This window comes from Schistocerca gregaria, chromosome 7 (genome assembly GCF_023897955.1).
Source record: "Schistocerca gregaria isolate iqSchGreg1 chromosome 7, iqSchGreg1.2, whole genome shotgun sequence".
Taxonomy (NCBI): domain Eukaryota; kingdom Metazoa; phylum Arthropoda; class Insecta; order Orthoptera; family Acrididae; genus Schistocerca; species Schistocerca gregaria.
In genome coordinates this window covers 199,463,324-199,487,562 of record NC_064926.1, presented here as the reverse complement: position 1 = coordinate 199,487,562, position 24,239 = coordinate 199,463,324, and the positions used below count along the sequence as shown (strand labels likewise).

Here is a 24,239-nt window from a genome sequence, read left to right as displayed (position 1 = left end):
TGATGACATCTTCATGATCTGGACTCACAGTGAAGAACAACTCCAGAATTTCCTCTCCAACCTCAACTCCTTTGGTTCCATCAGATTCACCTGGTCCTACTCCAAATCCCATGCCAATTTCCTTGACGTTGACCTCCATCTGTCCAATGGCCAGCTTCACACATCCGTCCACATCAAACCCACCAACAAGCAACAGTACCTCCATTATGACAGCTGCCACCCATTCCAAATCAAACGGTCCCTTCCCTACAGCCTAGGCCTTCGTGGCAAACGAATCTGCTCCAGTCCGGAATCCTTGAACCATTACACCAACAAGCTGAAAACAGCTTTCGCATCCCGCAACTGCCCTCCCGACCTGGTACAGAAGCAAATAACCAGAGCCACTTCCTCATCCCCTCAAACCCAGAACCTCCCACAGAAGAACCACAAAAGTGTCCCACTTGTGACAGGATACTTTCCAGGACTGGACCAGACTCTGAATGTGGCTCTCCAGCAGGGATACGACTTCCTCAAATCCTGTCCTGAAATGAGATCCATCCTTCATGAAATCCTCCCCACTCCACCAAGAGTGTCTTTCTGCCGTCCACATAACCTTCGTAACCTCTTAGTTCATCCCTATGAAATCCCCAAACCACCTTCCCTACCCTTTGGCTCCTACCCTTGTAACCGCCCCCGGTGTAAAAACTGTCCCATGCACCCTCCCACCACCACCTACCCCAGTCCAGTAACCGGGGAGGTGCACACGGGAGGGGGGGGGGGGGGTATGAGCTGTTGCGCGGTCCTATTGGAACTATGAGTCGCTGGAATGAGGAAATAAGTTAAACTGTAGATGCAGTGATCACTAGTAACTGTTACTGCATGGCCAAGGAAGATCATGAAAAAAATATGGACTAATGATGTGGAACAGAGGCACAGTGCACCACACAGTCCCATCTCATTCAGCTAAAGGAAACACCTTGGTTATGTGGCACCCAGTGCCTGCAACTCTGTTTACTTACACAACCATGTATATGTCTCACTGACATCAATATGCTGTACTGTATCTGCAGTCAGCTGCTAAAAGTTCCACAAAGCGAAAGGTGGAGGTTCATCAATCTCATTCTGTTAATTTCTGTACAACCTGAAATTTGTATGGGTGGAAGCACAAATTATCAATGATGATCGCCACAGGGAATGATCTTGACACTGCTGGTGCCAAGGCATATATGGCAGCAGAATGGTCAGAACTTCATGTGAGTACTTGACATGCCTCCATCACTTGGTCTGTGGTCCACTGTGTCCTTCACTGCCCTGGACTTTGCTTCTTTGCACAAGGTGCAGCAGTCTCAGGTTGTTGCACCCACTGAATAATTTTCTGATGATCTGGGACTTCATAAAATCGTTTTAACCTGAACTGGCGACTAAAATGTTACTGACTGTGATGGGAGACTTGTTATTTTGTAAATATGCCTTGATGGCAAATACTTGATACTCTGAACTCCACAAGGCCATAATTACTAATGATCATCCTCCCTCAATACAGCGTGTGCATACCTATTTGAGAAGGCATATTACATGACTCAAATCCTATTATTCATTCTGCCAAACCCTGCACAACACTATATGCAGAAAGCTAGTTAAAACCCAAAATTAATAGCATTGAGAGTTTTTGGGTCAATAGGATAAACAAATGGGAAGTGGGGGTGTTATGTTCTTCAAAACAGACAAAAATATTAAATCAAATGATATGGAAATTTGACAATTGCGAGATTGTTTTGAAAATACTCAGTATCAAGGGAGGGCATAAATTTATAATTGGGTACTTCTGTCAGCCACCATTCTCACCCTTCAATTTAAAGGAAAACTTTACACGAAAGCTCAGCTTGCTAATACGTATGTTCTTCAACCACATAGCAATCACTGTGGAAGACTTTAATCATCCAACAGGCATGACATCCTGCAAAACAGTACTAAATGCCTACTCTGAAAACTACTCTGAACAAAGGAAGATTCGATCAAAAAAATGAATAAACTTATCTTTTGATCCTAAAATTCTAGCAATGGAAAGTCTAGGATGGAATAACAACACTATTAAAAAAAAGATCAGACTGCTACACACTATGTAGAGGAGACACTGAATCACATACAGGCACAATGAAAAGACCGTTATACATTTAAGCTTTCAGGCAAAAGGCATTCTTCAAAAGTAGAAGACACACATATCCACCTGACACACACACGCATGACCACTGTCTCCAGCCACTTTGGCTGGACATTGGACTACAACTGTGCCTGACAGAAGGAGCAATCTAGTGCGGTTGGTGGGGTGTAATTAGAAGGAATGAGGCAGGGAAGGGATAGAGGAGTAGGTGTGGGGGAAGAGGTGGAGACTGGGTATTGCTGTTGGGAAGTATGGAGAGGGAAATGATGGGTGGGGGGAAGGGGAGTGGGAAAGGAGAGAAGTAGAGAAGGGGGAAAAGACTGGTGGCTGTGTTGGCTGAATAGAAGGTTGTGTAGTGTTGGAAAGGGATCAGGGAAAATGATAGGTAGCTGGAGGGAAGGAATTAGTGAAGGTTGAGGCAAGGGAGGTTATAGGAACATAGGATATATTGAAAGGAGAGTTCGCATCTGCACAGTTCAGAAAAGATGGTTTTCATGAAAAGAATCCGAACAGCGCAGGCTGTGAAGCAGTCACTGAAGTGCAGGACATCGTGTTTGGCTCTGTCCTTTCGTTGTGCCTGCATGCAATCCAACATCTCCTCTATATGATCCTAAAGTTCTGGAATTTATTGCTGCTAAATAAAAATTGGAGCAGTTAGGGTTATAGAGTCTATGTTATTTTTTGTGTAGCCAAACTTTATGTATAGAGGTGAGGATGAACAGTAATTGAGAAATTTTCCATGGGCTGAACCCACAGACCAAGTTATTTCAAACCACTACTCCATATATTATTTTACCTAGGCTGGTATACCAATTTCCCAGGAATGCATACATGACAGTAGGGTCTGCAACAGCCCTACCAGAAGTACACTAGTGATCTAACCTGACCTTATTGATGGGCATACACACAATAAATGATGATTCTCAGGTAGTGTATAAGTAATACTTTATGACACATAAAGATCCAGGTTCAAAATAATGTCATCAGTGTCATATACAGTAGATTCAAATAGCCATAACTGAAGGGTCCTCCAGATCTGATAGAAATTTGATGAAGTCAAAGTCTGCTGTACTGTAACTTTTGATGGTAACTACTACGCATAGGTTCACAGTCCAATTTCCGCAGAAAAATACCACTCCTAGGACAGTCATACCAGAGAAGGACACTGTCAGAGGAGGCTCAAAGGGTGATGGCTGGCATCTTGGTGTGGCTGCTGTTGAGCACCTTCCATGGGGAGCTGCCGGAGCATTGTCATGGTGCACTTTACATCCACGGGCTGGACTCGGGAGGACAGAGCCTGTGAGCTCTAAGAGACAGAGCCACTGGGCATGGCTGGCTGCAAGTGGTCGGACAATGTTTTAAATATACTGTTGGTGAAAGGATACCTATTTGGTGTTCAGTGAGCAAGTGAATCACGGATGCACCATACTGTCCGCAACTGTAATGCCAATGTCGTCGATGTGCGCCCAGCTAGTGGTGAGGCTGTCACCACTGGTGGTGCCTGCTAGAGGTTAGCTTGTCAACAGGTGTGTGTATGTTGTTGGTCGTAATGCTGCTGTATAGGGGGCGTGCACACAGCTAATGTTTGGATTGTCGATACATGTACTGTATCAAGCAGAAGATGCTTGCTCTACTAGAGAGAGTGGCCACACAATAGTTGTGGGCACTATGCTTGTAGCTGTAGCATCAGGCAAATGACTGGGATATGCCATCCCTTTCGCCTTAACAAAAAGATGGAAGAGACATCTTGAGACTGGCCAAAGGATGTGACATCCTCGCCCCTGTGGGGGAAACGTTTTTGTTAACTCGACAATGAGATTGCAATGCCAAAGGGTGTTCTCCCATATGAACTTGTCTTGGAGTGCACAGTTTAGCGAGGCTAGTTGTGTGGAACAGTTCAAGAGGGAACAACCACAGAGCCAGGGAAGAACAGCTGGGGGCCCATGGAGGCTGTCAATGTTACCAGGTGGAGGCGACTGGTTGGAGTGAGAGATGCCCCTCGGGTGAAATAGGCACCACCCAACTGAAGAAACAAAGACTAGCCTGGAGCATTGCTGGGTGCGGACCAGAGAATGATGAGGTGCATCAAGTGGAGCCTCCTATCCGAAAATGGGTATGTCACAGGAGAAGTGAACTTTACACTGCTGAGAGAGACTGCATCTGCTGGAAAAGGCAAATGTCCTGGAGGGATCTGTTTTAGCTCACAAACACTGTTCAGTCCATTTTCTGAAGTGTGGAGACCCCTCAGGTGACAGAAAACTTGGCTAGTGAGAGCATGTACTCGAACAGGTGCAGCTGGGGAATGGCTGAAAATCCAATGGTACCTGCCATTTGTCAATTCGTCATACGGCAGGCTGCCAGAGGTGTCAACCAAAAGTGGGGTAATGTGACTAAGCAAGGAGTGGAAAAAATATGGTGTATACAGGTGTAGAAGCCTCTAGAAGGAAATGAGTGATGAACCGAGAAAGTAAGGGGACATGCACAGAGAACGAATAGGAATGACCAGTAGAAAGTTCCGAAAGGATGTGAAAATGTCTTGGAAGTACGGCATGCATAGGATCATGAGAACAGCATAGGGAGGCGAATCATAAGTGGTATGTATTAGAATACCAGAATCGACAATGTGGAAGAGGAATAAAAGCCTGTAAGAGACTGAAGCTCTGGAGGAAACATGGAAAACCACAACATAAGCACAAGTCACTCAGAACAGAGGAGGCATGAAGTGATGTGCTGCCCTCATGAGCAATATCAGCCACAGTTGCAATGTATTGGTAAACATGGGAAGCGGTGAAGGCAGCACACTGGGTTTTGCCAGAGGAGGGGAGTTGCTGGGGGGACCATGTTGGTAAGGGGGGGGGGAGAGGGGGAGAGAGAGAGAGAGAGAGAGGGGGGGGGGGGAGAAGTTGAGCACCACAGGAAGTGATGAAAACAGCATGGTGTTGCATGGCACTCGGTGTTGCATGGCACTCAGATGTGAGAACAGCATAAACTGCTGTGCTACCCTTGTGAGGAAGCCCATCCATGGCTGCATCTTCTTGGCAAAGGCGTGAAGCAGCAGAGGCAGCATTGTGCTTAGCTGGAGCAGACAGCATCTAGGTGGGACATGATGGCAGCCAGGTCTAGTTTCAGCAATGCTTGATGACTACACTGGAACTGCTGATCTCATCCTCATCACCCACTGATGTGTCCTGTCCTGAATGGTAGGCGCATACACACAATAGATGGTGCTTCCTATGTAGTGTGGAAGCAATGTTTTATTAGCACAACATATAAGGAGCAACGTTCAAAATAATGTTCTTAGTTATGTGTGTGGCAGATTCAGATAGATACAACTAAAGGACCGTCCTGACCTGATAAGAATGTGATCAAGTACATTGCAATGGTAATTAAAATGCAGATTCCGGATCCTCCTGAGCTGATAGGTATATGACAAAGTCCATTGAGATGGTAATTACTAGGCAAATTTACAGTCTAAGTTCCACAGACACCCCACAGGAGAACACTCACCCTGGGCCAGCAATTCTGGGTAATCCCAGCATCGGAGGAGGCAAAGGCAACAATGGTGACGGCTGGTGGCTAAGCGTGCCTGTTGTCAAGTATCTACCATTGCCGGCTGGATTGGCATTGCAGTGCAGTGTAGATTCAATGACTGGGCTCAGCTGGACGGAGCTCACAAGTCTGGAGATACCTGCTCAGCGCTCACTGAGCACACGACTTGCAGTTGAATGTAGTGAAGGCAACTGCAGTGTTGCTATTGTTGATGTGTGCATGTCAGGTCATAAGGATGTTGCCTCTTGTGATGAATGCTAGAGCTTAGTCCGTCAACAGGCGTGCTTGTCAGCTGTAATGTTGCCACGTACACAGTGTGCACACAGCCATTGTTTGGATTGCTAGTGCACATTCCATCTCCAGCAGAAGATGCTTGTGGTACTGCAGTGCTGTTACCACAGGTCACTGTAGCTATAGTAGCACGCGAATGGCCAGGATAATGCAAGTTGTTTTCTGCAACCTGTGGTGTTTGCCAAATAAGATCATTGATCACAATAGTCGCAGCACTGACCTGAGTGCTCCTAAACATCAGGGCCATAGATCAACAGCTGATCATTTGCCAGCAGGAATCTATGACAATACTGTCATTTAAGAGTGAGTCAATCTTAATTTGATTTGTAATAAATTTAGTATAGATGGTAGCATAATGTGACTTACCCGACTGTCTACAGGGCAGGTTGGTGAGCTGCCAGCTATACTTCCTTGGTGATTTCTGTTTTATGGGCATTAGGCTACGGTCTAAGGTATGTTTCTCTGTCTAATATTTTGCCTTCTAATGCTGGAGACATCCTCAGAATCTAAATATATGCAGTTAGTTAATTTTCAAACTTAAGCAAGGCCAACTAGCTGAAATGTTTACATGTAACTGTGCAATAGGTGTGTCATTTGACTGCCCCCAAAGATAAGCGAGTCATGTCGAAATGTGTTATGGAGATTGGATTCCACATTTCTACCATTTTCTTTACTTAGCACCAAGATCCACAACTTGCCGTTTTTGTGATTTTGAGTTTCTATGATCCCTCTGTACTCCCTTGTATAAAAATAATTTGACCTTGATAAAACTACAGAATAGAATTTGGTGATTTCCTGGTCCCACCACATGGTCTGCTACAGGCTATTCAAGCGCGTTTCCCAGGTGGTTATTGATCTTGTGTTCTTTCCAACATGTGTTCATGCTATTGTCAGTAGTTTCCATATAAACTTGAACTTGGTGCTAAATAAAGCAAACATCACTAACATTTATATAGTAGAAGCTCCATAACAAATGTTGGTGCAAGTCTGTGAGCTTCAGTAGTGGTTGGATAAAATCACAACCAAACTGTTGTGTGGTTACATATAAATAGTTTGGCTTCCGCATCTTTTTTTAAGTTTGCAGATCAACCAAGCACACCTTTGTAGCCTCTGAGGATGCATCCTGCATTAGGGGATGAAACATTAGGCAGTGAAACATACTTTAGACCACATCTTAATGTCTACAAAACAGAAACCACTTTGGATGTAAATACCAGCAGTCAAAGCGCGCATAACATTCCCCACAAAGCAATTCATGAATATTGTTATGTTAAGGAAACATATGGCTGCAAAGTGTGAATATCTCCATCTGACATTGGGAGTTACCCAAGATGGTTACCTCTGCCCTCACTAAGATGTAATTCAGGGCTTCCTCCAAGCTCTTAACAGAATCACTTTTGCACCCAGATTTTGAGATTATGTTTAATAAATAACAAGATTAATGGTGTGCTTGTGGATGTAAAGCTGAGATGTTGTTTTGACTTAAGCATAAAGTGGAAACAGCAACTAGGCTGTATACACAGAAGCACACAATCAAAACAGCCACACAAATAAAATCAGAAAGATCCCAAATAACAAGCCACTAACAATGACTGTTTTGTTCTTTACCAGATACACCACTCTTACGAAGGGTTCCAGCAGTGTATGCAGATGGTGTTTACCAGCCAGCAACAAAGAACAGGCCCAATCCTTTGGTTCTCAGCGAACAGCTCATGAGTGGAAACATTGGAAACAGATCGAATACTGGAAAATCAGCTCTGCTTGTATACTTTGGTAAAGATGATATCTTTATTGGCTCTTTACTGAGTCTTCATTTATGATAAGAGTATGGATATCCTTGTGTTGTTGTAAAAGAATTTTTTTGCAGTCCCAGAGGCATTTCACAATGAAAGTTACACTTTGTGTGGATGCAGGAAGATACCATCTGATCACATGCAACAGAATGCAGTCAGTATTCTTTAGGAGTTGAATATGGAACTTTCCTGCGCTACGCTTTTGAGTTTCTTCTGATAATGGAGTCTTAAGTAAAAAATCAATTGAAATATCCCCATTTAAGTGAGTTACATCATTATGGATGGATAAATAAATAGATAGAGAAGGGGGTGTGGGAGGAGAGGGGGGAGGGGGACGGAGAGAGAGAGAGAGAGAGAGAGAGAGAGAGAGAGAGAGATGCTGCACTGCTACACAGTCCCTTTAATGGCCCAACACATTGCTGCACTATGTGGTGTAGCCATCACAGCTCCACGACATTGTTGTATAATCAAACACAGAAGCCAGCATGGTGTGGAACACTGGACATACAGTGCTCTGACATTTCTGTAAATGATTCTTCAGGTCTTATTGTCATCACCTGGAAATATTCTTGGACTGTATAATTCAACAGAACAATTAGAGGTTGGACTACTGATTAGTGTCACACTAAATTACGATTTTCATATCATTAGTTTTTAACGAGAACTGATGTAAAGTTTTCCACTGACAAGAAACCAAACTGAAAATATTTTTAAAAACACAGAAATTGTGTGTTACTTGTAGATGATATCAGCACTATTCTTTAATATTAGTGTTGGGAATTGAATAATACAAGAAATAAATCCTTGTTAAATATCAGTTGTCTCTTAACAGTTAATAAGTGTACTCCCAAACAATGAAAACATTCCGCTCTCTTTCACAACACATTTCTATTGTAAGTGGTATAGTATGCCACTGCAATAATGGCACAATTAATCGAACTGGAAAGTGGCACTTGACATTGCGAATTTTGTTTTCTGCTCCAATGTCGAGTCTCGACACAAGTTTTTGTAGCTCTCACATGCTCCATTCTCAAATCTGACTGTACAAAGTATCAATGCTGCATAGTAAAGCCATCTCAGGAAGCCTATGTTAACTCAATGTCAAACTGGAACAGTTGTATTGAGAGAAAGTTGTAATTATTATGTTCAAGTTAGTAGGCGCAAAATGGCCAGTTCTTTATGCACTGATTGTAGAGCTTTTAGAGGAATGTCTCAGAAAAAACAAGAGTAACAATGAATTTGATGATAAGAGTGATTCACCTGTCAACAAACTGAGTGAAATGACGATGGAAACAGTCCACTCTAAAGAGTTTCAAAATTATCAAGCAGTGAAAAGTTTTGTAATGTAACGCTTATGTAAATATATTTGAACAAAACCACACTTTTTGTTTTAATGTATACCATGACTGTTTGTCAGTGGCCTGATTGTTTCCACAGAGATACTGTTTAATTCTTTGTAGTGCGCTTACTGCCCAAGTGGTAGTGATAATAAATAAGAGCACACAGAGAAGCCCTGTGTCTGCATTATGGTGTGAAAAGGGTTAAGGGTTAATATTTCACTAACAACAAGGTCATTACAGTCTGAACATATGCAAGGATATGATGTATGGAGGTCATTTTCAGAGGAGCCATTTCAGCATTTGCCTTAATAGATTTAACCAAACCACAGAAACTCATATCTGAATGTCCTTTATCTATAGAATGTATGACATTAGATTGCTGAGATAGACAAGCTCTCATGAAAAGTATATTAATGACTTTCAGCAGAAGTGCAACAGAGCCAGATTTACTGTTAGCATATAGTTGGCAGTCTGTGCACATGATACCCATATGCTGTTTTACTTTGCAAAATTTTCATTTCTGATATCAAATGGGTTAATTATTTAGGGTCTGTAAAATTAAATAAAAGTTGTGATAGAAAGGAAAGAATTTTTAATTAACTAATTAATCCACATACTGTGTTCCATGAAGTTCATCAGGAGAGTCTTCAGGGATATGAATGAGTGAAGTTATACATCAACAGGGAAACAAAGCCACTATTAGCTATTTCTGTAAAGTATACTAACAATGTGTTATGATTAATGCTAATCTTAACAGAATCTTCCGTCCGTTCTTGGTAGAACAACATTATAATAATAAATGAAAAGCACCAGTTTGCTTTTGTTCTACAATATTACTTTTATTGCTAACCGGTTTTCGGCTTGCAAGGCCATCTTCAGACATTTGCTGAGTACTCAGTAAATGTCTGAAGATGGCCTTGTAAGCCGAAAACTGGTTAGCAATAAAAGTAATATTGTAGAACAAAAGCAAACTGGTGCTAATCTAATCACTCTATTAATTGTGGGAATTACTTCTAGAGTATCTTATATCTGACTGTGTTCAGTACTGGATGATGATGATGATGATGATGATGATGATGATGATGATGATGATGATGATGTTTCGTTTGTGGGGCGCTCAACTGCACGGTTATCAGTGCTCATAAAAATTCCCAACCTTTGTTCAGTCCAATCTGCCACTTTCATGAATGATGATGAAATGAGGAAGACAACACAAACACCCAGTCATCTCGAGGCAGGTGAAAATCACTGACCTGCTGGGAATCGAACTTGGGACCCTGTGCTCGGGAAGCTAGAATGGGACTGCGAGACCATGAGCTGCGAACGTCAGTACTGGAGAAGGTAGTAGTGGGAGGACGTAAGGGACAGGTCTCGCAACTGCATCTGCTGCAGGGATATGAGCCGTGAGGCAAATGAGTTTGGAGCAGGGGTGGGGTAGTGATGGAAAAGGATATTCCAGAGGAATACCATTGTGGGTGTGGTGGGAAGGATAGTGGGGAGGACATTTTCAATTTCAGGACAGGATAAGAAACAGTCAAAATCTTGGCACAGAATGTGATTCAGTTGTTCCATCCAGGGTGGTACTGTCACATGATGAATGCTCCTTTTTGACTGGACTCTGGTTATATGTGAAAAGGGGGAGGGGAGGGGGGACTGGCGGCACAAGGCACAGAAGATCTGTTTCTGGACAAGATTGGAAGGTAATTTCGGTGTGTGAATGGCTGAGTGAGATGCTTGGGGTACTTTTGGAGAGGAATTGCTCATCATAAAAGATGTGATTACTTTGGGCATTGAATAGACTTCTGGGTGGGGAATGGATCACAGCTGTCAAAGTGGAGGTATTGTTGGTGGTTGGTAGGTTCCGTGTCGACAGAGGTACTGATGCAGCCATCACTGATGAGGAATTGACGCCATGGAAGTTGGCTCGTTGCCCTGAGGAGGATCAAGTAAAGTGAATGGGGTGAATGTATTGAGCTTCTGTAGGAATTTGAATAAGGTGTATTCATTCTCAGTCTGTATCATGAAAATGTCACCACAGGTGGCATATTTGAGCCCTACACTTGGCTTAGTTACCAGGAATTCACCACCTAGGGAGTTCTGTAGTAGTTCAGACATTCCTTCCCCTACACTGCTTCCTATCAGGACCTTTTGGTCTTTTTAAACCTTTTACTAATACCAACCTTAACTTGAATTTTTTTCCTTGTCTTGACAGTGTTTCTCAACTCTGCAGACTTTTCTCCACAGTCTTCAGTGCAGTGAAGCTGTTGGAAACATCTACACTATAGAGAGCAGACTGAATGCATCTGTTGGACCTCTTGACTGATCAGACAGACCACAGTTCCATTCCTAAATTTAATGCTGACAACAGCAGCTCTCAATTGTACTAATTGTTCTTGTGCCACTGCCATTATCAGCTTTTGAGGTTCACAACTACTACAGTGCACAAGTCTAACAGCATCGCTACTCAAGTCGGCTGCTTCATACCCAAATGAAAAAAAATGTAGTCACTCTTGATGCTGTAAACTATTTATCATGACTCTGTGGCAGTTCCACACATCTACACTCCTGGATATTGAAATAAGAACACCGTGAATTCATTGTCCCAGGAAGGGGAAACTTTATTGACACATTCCTGGGGTCAGATACATCACACGATCACACTGACAGACCCACAGGCACATAGACACAGGCAACAGAGCATGCACAATGTCGGCACTAGTACAGTGTATATCCACCTTTCGCAGCAATGCAGGCTGCTATTCTCCCATGGAGACGATCGTAGAGATGCTGGATGTAGTCCTGTGGAACGGCTTGCCATGCCATTTCCACCTGGCGCCTCAGTTGGACCAGCGTTTGGGCTGGACGTGCAGACCGCGTGAGACGACGCTTCATCCAGTCCCAAACATGCTCAATGGGGGACAGATCCGGAGATCTTGCTGGACAGGGTAGTTGACTTACACCTTCTAGAGCACATTGGGTGGCACGGGATACATGCTGACGTGCATTGTCCTGTTGGAACAGCAAATTCCCTTGCCGGTCTAGGAATGGTAGAACGATGGGTTCGATGACGGTTTGGATGTACCGTGCACTATTCAGTGTCCCCTCGACGATCACCAGAGGTGTACGGCCAGTGTAGGAGATCGCTCCCCACACCATGATGCCGGGTGTTGGCCCTGTGTGCCTCGGTCGTATGCAGTCCTGATTGTGGCGCTCACCTGCACGGCGCCAAACACGCATACGACCATCATTGGCACCAAGGCAGAAGCGACTCTCATCGCTGAAGACGACACGTCTCCATTCGTCCCTCCATTCGCGCCTGTCGCGACACCACTGGAGGCGGGCTGCACAATGTTGGGGCGTGAGCGGAAGACGGCCTAACGGTGTGCAGGACTGTAGCCCAGCTTCATGGAGATGGTTGCAAATGGTCCTCGCCGATACCCCAGGAGCAACAGTGTCCCTAATTTGCTGGGAAGTGGCGGTGCGGTCCCCTACGGCACTGCGTAGGAGCCTACGGTCTTGGCGTGCATCCGTGCGTCGCTGCGGTCCAGTCCCAGGTCGACGGGCACGTGCACCTTCCGCCGACCACTGGCGACAACATCGATGTACTGAGGAGACCTCACGCCCCACGTGTTGAGCAATCCGGCGGTACGTCCACCCGGCCTCCTGCATGCCCACTATACGCCCTCGCTCAAAGTCCGTCAACTGCACATACTGTTCACGTCCACGCTGTCGCGGCATGCTACCAGTGTTAAAGACTGCGATGGAGCTCCGTATGCCACGGCAAACTGGCTGACACTGACGGCGGCGGTGCACAAATGCTGCGCAGCTAGCGCCATTCGACGGCCAACACCGCGGTTCCTGGTGTGTCCGCTGTGCCGTGCGTGTGATCATTGCTTGTACAGCCCTCTCGCAGTGTCCGGAGCAAGTATGGTGGGTCTGACACACCGGTGTCAATGTGTTCTTTTTTCCATTTCCAGGAGTGTATTTTCTTGATATATATTTTAGTCTTGACACATTATTTAGCAATAGCTGTTCAACAAATAAATGTGTTGGCTCAACTTTTGTGGTTTTATTTAATTAGAAACGATTACTTATAACATTGGTATGTGGACTATGGAGAAGACATGTATGTGATGCATTAATATTACTGAATTGGATAAATGTTATGTTACTAAATATTCTTCAGTGAAACATCATGATTTCTATATGTGATTGAACTATTATTATAGTAAAAATGAAAATCAGGTTAAGTTCCATTCACTGCATAAGTATAAAGTGAGCAAACTTTTTTGTAAGTTACAGTCTCACATTTTTTTATCATCAGAATTGATGAAAAACTTTTAACTGCTTTGTATAAATAGTGTTGTAGATAGTAGTTTACAACAATACTACTGAATACAATACTCAGCTTTGCTGTCCTTGGAACAAAGACTGCTATCAATATACGACAATCACTGTAAAGACACATATTGTACTGCTTCTGCAGTGACAGATGCAGTAAAAATAAATTTATAATTAACTCTTATTTCTATAGCAGCTTTTAATCACTAAAATATAAAATTTGGTGGCACTTGCAAGCCTCAGAAATCTTATCAGCATCTGTGTGGTCAACACAACATTTAGTTCACTGTTCTGCTTAGGTCATGAAAATTTTTGTTTTCTATGGTTCACAAATTATTAATTTCTATGAGCAGAAATAGCCATTTGTAAAGAGAATGAAATAATGCGTACAATTTAGATAGAAAATATTAATATAAATGCCAAAACCAATGGTTGCCTCTTTTTCAGACACTGGCTGCTTTTGACAAAAGGGAATAATCGTGATCATCCATGATTTACTGCACAAATATCATTTAGACCTCTGCTTAACAAGATGTGGTTTGTTACACTGACAATGCAGTACATGAATTCTTTCAGGAAACTTGTTGACATGACAGTGCTTGTTTAAGTGAAACTGTGACGCACTTTGTGACTGCAAGACAAGTAGAGTGTGCGCGTGCGGTAGGGGGTGGGAGGCAGGTATGCATTTCTTCATGAAAGGGATGGTTCAGAGCCCATATTAAACTGTAGGTATTGCAGTTACTGGCTTGGTAAAACCATTTAAAGGTTGGAGGAAAACAACAATATACCACTTCCAATAGGACCTTGCCTAGTAAATCTCATGGTGTTCAAACCATTTCAGTTCTCTTACACAGAGTTCATTCTTGGTATCAGTTATAACATTCTGTACTCCAATTGTTGTCCACACTTATACTTGTCTGTCTAAAGGAAAAACTCAGTCCTATCTTAAGTTTAAAATGGGTCAAATTGCTGGTGCAAAAAATAGTTATGCTTCCTGATTTATGGAATCCCCATGAAGACATTGCTGATGTCATTCCTAACATCCTAGAGTCCAGCACTGAGCCTCCCCAAGTCCATCTGCCAATCATTTGCGATCCACATGTCCCATCCACTTTCATTTTTGTTTCAAAATAATCTGTTCCCTGTTCCATTTGTTTGCTTTCCTTCCCCTCCAAGCAATTCCCAAGATGCAACTCTCCACCTTTAAGTGAGCAACTTACAAGTTTGGAATGGTTTTTATATTTCAAGTCCACATTAACTTCCATATGTCAAAAACAGGTAATATACGCCAATTGTAAAATTTATGTTTTAGACATACTGGAAACTCCATTTTGAATCTTTACAGTGTCTGCCTTTACATTCAACTTTTCTAGAATAGTGACACACTTACTGATGCATTTTTGGACAACAAGTATTGCCAACATCCTTCACAACCTGAAAGCAGATACTATTTCGATTACGAAATTTCCCACTGTCAGTGTCAAGACTTCATCTAGCACATTTCCACTGCTTCATTCCTTACAGTCAATGTAATAATATTTTGGATAACTCAGTTAGGGCACAAAGAATATTTTACATAAAAAGTGAGTCATATGGGTCATTTGCTATGTTATTTTATGAATCTCATTAAGGCATCTATTTAACAAGCTGGGGAGTCTTAAACAGTTGTAAATCCATTTATTCAGTAATGAGACACAACATAGACTCATTTACTTGGAACGGCAACATTCCCAGTAAACAAGCCTAACTGATAAAATTATCATTGTTTAGTATATTCTGGAACTTGTCGAGCTTTTGACTGTATGGACTCCTTTTATATGTCACATGACTTGCCTCATTTTCTTTTAATATTTTCTCTCATAGCTGGAGATACCCAGGGACTTGTCTTTCATCCTCTCCCATTGGCTATACATCATAGAAGTGAAGTATCTCATGGCCTTGTGGCTTTTGCCTCGTGCACACTGGAGCGGGATTTCTGGTAGAAATGCTAAGGAACCATAGAGGCTTTTCTTGAGATTGCACTCGCTTCACAGATCACATACAACACAATATTACAGTGAAAGAATGTAACACACACTGTATAAATGAAAAAAGGCAAGTATGCATAAAATGGAAATAACATATCAACAAACTGGGGGAAGACAGATTAGTTCAACAACTAATCAACTAGAAAACAAAAGGAAAGAGAGGTGAATGACAACTGAGAAACAGATGACTTGAGTGAAGACAGAACAATCTGTAAACCTATTCCTCCAAGAAGTGAAGAAAAATAAGATGAAGAAAATAAAAATTTTAATGGCGGTGCACTAAATGAAACACTATGTGTCAAATGCCATAATGCGCAGATGAGTAAGAAGCTGTAATGGAAGCAACAAAAGGAGGGTAGTTTTGCATGTTTTGTAGTTATCATAACCTTTCAATACGGGACATAAACACAGTTTCCTTGTGAACTTTGCCTCCTTGACTACAATTCAGACTGGGTTTCTCTAATTTGTTGCAATTAGTGCACATCCTGTCTCGTTCAACATACCTGAATGTGTTCCTTCTGGAAGAGATCTCCAAAACATGATGAATGAATAACTCAAAAGTTCCAGAATGAGATTTTCACTCTGCAGCAGAGTGTGCACTGATATGAAACTTCCTGGCAGATTAAAACTGTGTGCTGGACCGAGACTCGAACTCGGGACCTTTGCCTTTCGCGGGCATGTGCTCTACCACTGAGCTACCCAAGCACGACTCACGCCCCGTCCTCACAGTTTTACTTCTGCCAGTACCTCGTCTCCTACCTTCCAAACTTAACAGAAGCTCTTCTACGAACCTTGCAGAACTAGCACTCCTGAAATAAAGGATATTGCGGAGACATGGCTTAGCCACAGCCTGGGGGATGTTTCCAGAATGAGATTTTCACTCTGCAGTGGTGTGGGCGCTGATATGAAACTTCCTGGCAGATTAAAACTGTGTTTTTAAATCAAAGGTGTTTAACAAGATTATGGAGAGAACAAAAAATGAGAACAATTGCAAATTCAGAAGAGATATATATATATTACAAGCCCCTTCTTTAACACTTTATCTGAATATCTAGATTAAAGGTTCACACAAGTAAATGTTCATTGTAAATAGGTTTCAAATCTTACAGTTCTTAATCTTTCATGCTAGTAAGTATTAGACAAAACTATAACTGTTTAGCGTAACTGGGAAAGCAGCAGCATTTCTTTCCAAATTATGGCTTTCCAACTAATTTTATTTTTTGAGTTCACTTACAGTGTGTCTAAGTACAAGTAGAATACAGCAGTATAATCATACTTATTCATAAACATAACATACATAATAAGTTTCTGACAATTTCTTCCCTCTGATAATAAGCATCTTGATTCATTCCAGATCGTTGAAAGTTCCCTTATATGATCAGGTTTATGAGACCTATTTAATAAATGATTTGCACTGTTAATTACTGCTCTACTGAACAGCCCATTATTCCTTTAGTAATGGAAAATGTACCTGTCATTTTAAGGTCAACAAGTTGTGGAAGAAATTCTAGATGCACAAAGGCCATCATGTCCACCAGAATATTTCAATATTGATATACCCATGGGCCACAAATACAGAGAGGAGAGTGGTCTGACTATTATGCCAGTCCTCAGAACAAGATTTGATATGAACACTGGCTTATCTCCTAATAACCCTCGGCAACAGGTACTGTAAATTCGTTGATGAAGCTTCATACCAAATATGTACTAGATCTGCTCGCAATACGTTGTCATATGTGATATTTGTTTCTACACTATTTTCTTAAGTTCAGCAACAGTATTTAAGGTTCTTCACTAGGGCTTCAAAGACCTCTTTGAATGACTTAAGAAGGACATCCTACCCAAAATTCTACCCTTGCCACCCAAGGTACCATTCCAGTCTATACAATATCATTATCTTTCTTCATGCTAATACTGCACCCAAAGTGTCTCTATCCTATCCAGGTGCAAGACCTGTTCCTTACTCTAGCCCATCAATTCTAACAGTAGTCCAGAAGGACCATATAACAGAGCAGTTATGTCATAGATGCAGTGCAGTTAGTTTTCAGTGTTTTATATGGTTATGAAATCTAATGAGATTTCTGCTTCCACAAATGGCCATGGTCAATTGGTGATTTACTGCGAACTGAACCACTCAGTCACTGAAAATGCTGAATACTACTACAATATCAGTCAATATCTGCTTCAGTACTTGCCCCTTCCAATATTGCTCCTTCTGAACTGTGCAGATGAGGACGGTCACTCTAGGGCACATTCCATTCTCAGAATCCTCTTGTACTAAACCTTTGCTTGTCGCCATCCTCAGCTGTCATCTCAACTGTCATCTGTCACACTTTCTTCTACTGTCATTATGTACCCAGTTCCTCCTCTAACCTGACACTACTTCTCTCGACTTAAGACTGCTCTCTATCAAATGGTCCACCTTTCCAGTATAGTGACTGTTAAGAATTAATGGTAATTGTCACCATAATTAACCATCCTCTTGCCTCTGTTCTGAAAGGCACCAATTTCCCCTCTCCTGCCTCTCAATATTTTCCTGATTCTTATTTGTTAGTTCTTCCCTGGAATTTTCCTTCTTGTAATATCACTTCTGCATAGGTGTGAATATTTCTAATTTGGAACTTAACACTTCCTGTCAGTGACATATTATATTACAATATGTTTATAGTAAAATAAGTTGTAGAATCTTCTTTTCTTCCACAGTTAACTTAATGCAACACATTCTTACTACGAGACAACAATGACGATTGAGAGAGAATATGAGTTTTCATACTTCATAACTGATAGCATAATTTTAAATAGAAATAAGTTTTTTGTATGTGCACAACTGCTTTTTTTAGTTATTTATTCAATGTGCATGTTTCAGCTGAATGAAATAACACCTTGGATAGATGGAGGTTTAGTATATGGAACTTCAAAAACATGGTCAGATGTACTGCGGACTGATGAAGATGGGAATCTTGTACCTCATGGGGAGCTTGCTTCATCTGCAGGAGGACTCTTCCCAGCACTGAACAAGCAACGTCTACCCATGGCCAATCCACCACCACCTTTTTATCACAGTACCCACACCAAGCGACATTCTACAGATCCGGTGGAAAGATTTTTCAGTATGCAGATTTTTTTTTTGTTGCCGACAGCTGAGACTGAGTATAATTTATTAGTTTATTCCCAACAGGTGCCGTGAAGAGTTTTAGTCATAGTTCTATTACAGTGTAGTAGCCAGGCCAACTTAAAAATATTTAAGTTTGGTTTGACAGTTGAGAGCTTAAAACACACAGGATGTGACTACAAAAGAATGGGAGTGATCCTATCACAGAGAAAGTACACATGAACCAAAGATGAACAACCAATAGCTGTGAAGTGTGAAACTTTCTCATTTGAATTTGGCATCTTTGGTGTCTATAAACAAATCAGTATGGTCATGGGCTTCATTTGTATAAGAGCTGCTTATTTTTGCCAGAAAAATGATAAGTGTAATAACAGAGTGAGAAATTGAGATGAGAAGCAGTGGTTGTTGAGCTGGGAGAGCAGCAATAAACAGAATTTATCACCCGTGAATTTTTAATATAACGCTATTCTCTGTGTCTGATGTCTCCACCTTTTCATCTTGCTAATTTGCATATTTCTCTTTCTCCTGATGAAGAAATTTATTGAAGCTCCAGCAACTGGAAATTCAATTATGTCTCAAAGTTTTTTTTCCCCTCCATTTCAATGGTTGGTAGTAAATATCCTTCCCCTATCTCAACAGCGTTTATTCATCCATGAACAAAAAATGGCTGTGCAAAGTTCCTCACTATAGTTCATCTGTTCCATATATTTGTCTTTCATCATTCCTCTGAAACAAATTTTTACTAGCTTCTTTCTCCTTCGTTTCTCATCACTGTGAAATGAAGTGCCAAGAAAGAAATATTAAAATGAAAATGATGACAAAGGTCTTACGCCATATTGGCACATAGGGTATAAAATGTATAAATAAACAATAAGAACTAAATCTTTGACTGTGGCACACAATAACAGAATATTTTCAGCTGTAACTTTCCTTTTGACGTGTGTGTGATTAGATTAGATTAGATTAATACTTGTTCCATAGATCATGAATACGACACTTCGTAATGATGTGGAACGTGTCAGGTTAATAAAAGATGTCTGTACAAGAAATTACATTACACAAAATATTGCATGACACTAATGATTAAGTTTTTTTTTTTTTACTTACTTTATATCTAAAAATTCAGCCAATGAGTAGAAGGAGTTGTCATCTAGAAATTCTTTTAATTTATTTTTAAATGTTAGTTGGCTATCTGTCAGGCTTTTGATGCTGTTTGGTAGGTGCCCAAAGACTTTTGTGGCAGCATAATTTACCCCTTTCTGTGCCAAAGTCAGATTTAACCCTGCATAGTGAAGATCATCCTTTCTCCTGGTGTTATAGGTATGCACACTGCTATTACTTTTGAATTGGGTTGGATTATTATCAACAAATTTCATAAGGGAATATATATACTGTGAGGTTACTGTGAGGATCCCTAGATCCTTAAATAGATGTCTGCAGGATGACCGTGGGTGGGCTCCAGCAATTATTCTGATTACACGTTTTTGTGCAATGAATACTTTTCTACTCAACGATGAATTACCCCAGAATATGATGCCATACGAAAGCAGTGAATGAAAGTAGGCATAGTAAGCTAATTTACTGAGATTCTTATCACCAAAATTTGCAATAACCCTAATAGCATACGTAGCTGAACTCAGACGTTTCAGCAGACCATCAATGTGTTGCTTCCAGTTTAACCTCTCATCAATGGACACACCTAAAAATTTTGAAAATTCTACCTTAGCTACAGACTTCTGTTCAAATTCTATATTTATTACTGGAGTTTTGCCATTTACTGTACGGAACTGTATATACTGTGTTTTATCAAAATTTAAAGAGAGTCCGTTTGCTGAGAACCACTTAATAATTTTGTGAAAAACATCATTTACAATTACATCACTTAGTTCTTGGTTTTTGGATGTTATTACTATACTTGTATCATCAGCAAAAAGAACTAACTTTGCATCTTCATCAATGTGGAATGGTAAGTCATTAACGTATATCAAGAACAGTAAAGGACCTAAGACCGAACCCTGTGGGACCCCGTGCTTGATAGCACCCCAGTTTGAGGAATCAGCTGTTTTAACATTACACGAACCACTTATTTCAACTTTCTGCATTCTTCCAGTTAAGTATGAATTAAACCATTTGTGCACTGCCCCACTCAAACCATAATGATTTAGCTTATCTAAAAGAATTCCATGATTTACACAATCAAAGGCCTTTGAGAGATCACAAAAAATACCAATGGGTGATGTCCGGTTATTCAGAGCATTTAATATTTGATCAGTGAAAGCATATATAGCATTTTCTGTTGAAAAGCCTTTCTGAAAACCAAACTGACATTTTGTTAGTACTTTATTTTTACAAATATGGGAGGCTACTCTTGAATACATTACTTTCTCAAAAATTTTTGATAGAGCTGTCAGAAGAGAGATTGGGCGGTAGTTGTTGACATCCGACATATCCCCCTTTTTATGCAATGGTTTTACAATGGCATATTTCAGTCTATCAGGGAAAACACCCTGCTCCAAAGAGCTATTACATACGTGGCTGAGAATTCTACTTATCTGTGGGGAACAAGCTTTAAGTACTTTGCTGGAAATGCCATCAATTCCGTAAGAGCTTTTACTTTTCAGTGAGTTTATTATTTTACTGATTTCAGAGGGAGAGGTTGGTGGAATTACAGCTGTTTCAAACTGTGCAGGTATGGCCTCTTCTATTAATAGCCTTGCCTCTTCTAGTGAAGATCTAGATCCTATTTTCTCCACAACATTTAAAAAATGATTATTCAAAATATTTTCAATTTCTGATTGTTTGTTAGTGCACTTGTCATTCAATTTTATTGCACTAAAGTCTTCCTGTGCTCTTGGTTGCCCTGTTTCCCTTTCAATAATATTCCAAATTGCTTTAATTTTATTATCAGAGTTACTGATCTCAGACATGATACACATGCTTCTGGACTTTTTAATAACTTTTCTTAGTACCGCACAATAGTTTTTATAATATTGAACAATTTCGGGGTCAGTACTCCATCTTGCTGTTAGATACAGTTCTCTTTTGCGGTTGCAAGATATTCTTATTCCTTTAGTTAGCCAAGGTTTTTTATATGTTTTCTTGGAATTATGTTTAACTATTTTCTTGGGAAAACAATTTTCAAATACCCTTAAAAATGTATTGTGAAATAAGTTATATTTCAAGTTTGCATCGGGTTCCTTATACACTTCATCCCAGTCTAGCTGCTGTAGGCTTTCCCTAAAGTTTGCAATATTTATATTGTTAATTGAACGCACTGCTTTGAAAGTCTGATTTATTGTACTGCCTGGAGCTATGTCATGTACTGTAACAAGCTGTGCACTATGATCTGAAAGACCATTCTCAACAGGATAAGCATTTATGTCCTTAAACTTATCTATCTATCTTATCTATCAATGTACTGCTGTTCTTTGTTATCCGAGTAGGAAAATCAATGACGGAGCTCAAATTGAAAGAACTGAGTAATACTAAAAGGTCATTCTTCCTATTACACTCTTTCAGGGAATCAACATTGAAATCCCCACAAATGATAATTTGCTTCCCCCTGTCTGACAGATAGCACAACAAAGCATCCAAGTTTTCCAGAAATAGCTGGAAATTCCCTGAGGGGGACCTATACACTGTTACAATTATGAAAGTGCCATCCTTTAGTTTAAGTTCAGTGGCACATGCTTCCATATGTTGCTCTACACAAAATTTTTTAGTTTCTAAATTTTTTGCACTGTGGAAGCTTTTGACATATATGGCAACTCCTCCTCTCATCATATTATCTCTACTTACATGTGCAGCTAATTTGTACCCATTGATGCTAACCTTTTGCATATCAGTGTGTGTGTGTGTTGACGAGAAGTAAGTGTCAATCATACACCCCCCCCCCCCCCCCCCCAATATGTAGATACTCCTGGACATTATAGTGTACTATTTAATGTATGTTTAACAACAGGTAGATATCAAAAAAGGGTAGAAAGTTTTGGAAGTATATTTTTCGAGTTAATGTTTTGCTGATTTTTGTTGGGATTGATGTTCAGTTAAATGTGTGAAATACATTTCACAAAGCACATTGTATTTCTTCACACAACAGAACTTGGTAACCCAAGAGGAAATGAGAATCCATTCCTACTAACATTTGGAATTCTATGGTTTCGATGGCATAATAAACTGGCACGTGAACTACATGAGCTGAATCCGGAATGGACTGATGAAAAAGTGTACAATGAAGCACGCAAGTGGGTTATAGCAACTCAACAACACATAACTGTCAACACATGGTTGCCACAATTGCTGGGGGAACCATTGCCAGACTACAATGGTGAGCACAATTTAATATGTAATCAATAAAGAATTATCAGAGTCAGATTGTGTGTGTGTGTGTGTGTGTGTGTAAGGGGGGGGGGGGGGGATGGGTATAACTCATTAGTATCCATTTGTTTATTAGTAAAAACATGCAATGACATAACATTGCCAAAATGAAATGTGACAAGAATATAACGATTTATGATTGGTATAATGGCTAACTGTAATTGCTGCAATACAGCATGAAAGCCAAAGCAAGGTTCAACTGAACTAATAAGTTTCAGTACATTCTCATACACAATGATGGTAGAATATGTAAGCATCAAATATCAGTATGCCGTTCAGATAAACGGTGATACCCTTCAAAAATTGTAATGTTTGCTGATGACAGCAACATAATAACTGGAGTTGCGTTCTACCAAAACTATGACTTACTAGTTTTGGTACAGTACATAAAATGACATAGTAAATGATAGGATTGGTAGTAGGACCACACATCATTCAGCATTAGTTCACTGTGTATTTTGTATCTTTACAAAATATAAATTGCATTTATAAGTAAAAGATGCTCACGTAACTTCGGCACTTTTATCTAACCCAAAAGAGTTACTTTTGATGCAAGTAGAGTTTACATGCACAAACAAAATTGTTTTTGTTTCGTATTTTTTTAAAAAATTTTACTTTTTTTTTTTTTTTTTTTTTTTTTTTTTTTTTTTTTTTTTTTTTTTTTTTTTTTGAAGACTTGCTTACTTTACTTTTTCGTGTCCAGCGATTTTTCCGGGGTTGGAAGGATTGGCCATTGTCTTTTATTGCAACGTTTCCGGGGGACGCCGGCATTATCTGACAGAAGAAATTACATTTTCTACTGCTCTATGATAAACCTATTTTTTGTGTTTTTGCTTTTACCATAACATCCCTCTGTTTCACGTTACTAACCAACAATTGAAGAAATAAAAACTTTGAGGTTCCCCGATGACATCGTAATTCTGTCAGAGACAGCAAAGGACTTGGAAGAGCAGTTGAACGGAATGGATAGTGTCTTGAAAGGAGGATATAAGATGAACATCAACAAAAGCAAAACAAGGATAATGGAATGTAGTCGAATTAAGTCAGGTGATGTTGAGGAAATTAGACTAGGAAATGAGACACTTAAAGTAGTAAAGGAGTTTTGCTATTTGGGGAGCAAAATAACTGACGATGATCGAAGTAGAAAGGATATAAAATGTAGACTGGCAATGGCAAGGAAAGCGTTTCTGAAGAAGAGAAATTTGTTAATATCGAGTATAGATTTAAGAGTCAGGAAGACATTTCTGAAAGTATTTGTATGGAGTGCAG

The 24,239-nt window shown here is 40.5% G+C and overlaps 1 protein-coding gene across 1 annotated transcript in view; it reads left to right on the top strand.

Moving 5' to 3' along the window:
- The window catches only part of LOC126281928 (dual oxidase-like), a 234,658-nt gene that overhangs the window by 37,740 nt on the left and 172,679 nt on the right, over positions 1 to 24,239 (top strand). The window contains exons 4-7 of the mRNA XM_049981262.1: positions 7,592 to 7,753; positions 16,966 to 17,147; positions 18,348 to 18,591; positions 22,693 to 22,920. Coding sequence (XP_049837219.1) covers positions 7,592 to 7,753; positions 16,966 to 17,147; positions 18,348 to 18,591; positions 22,693 to 22,920 — 816 coding nt within the window. The remainder of the gene's footprint in view (positions 1 to 7,591; positions 7,754 to 16,965; positions 17,148 to 18,347; positions 18,592 to 22,692; positions 22,921 to 24,239) is intronic.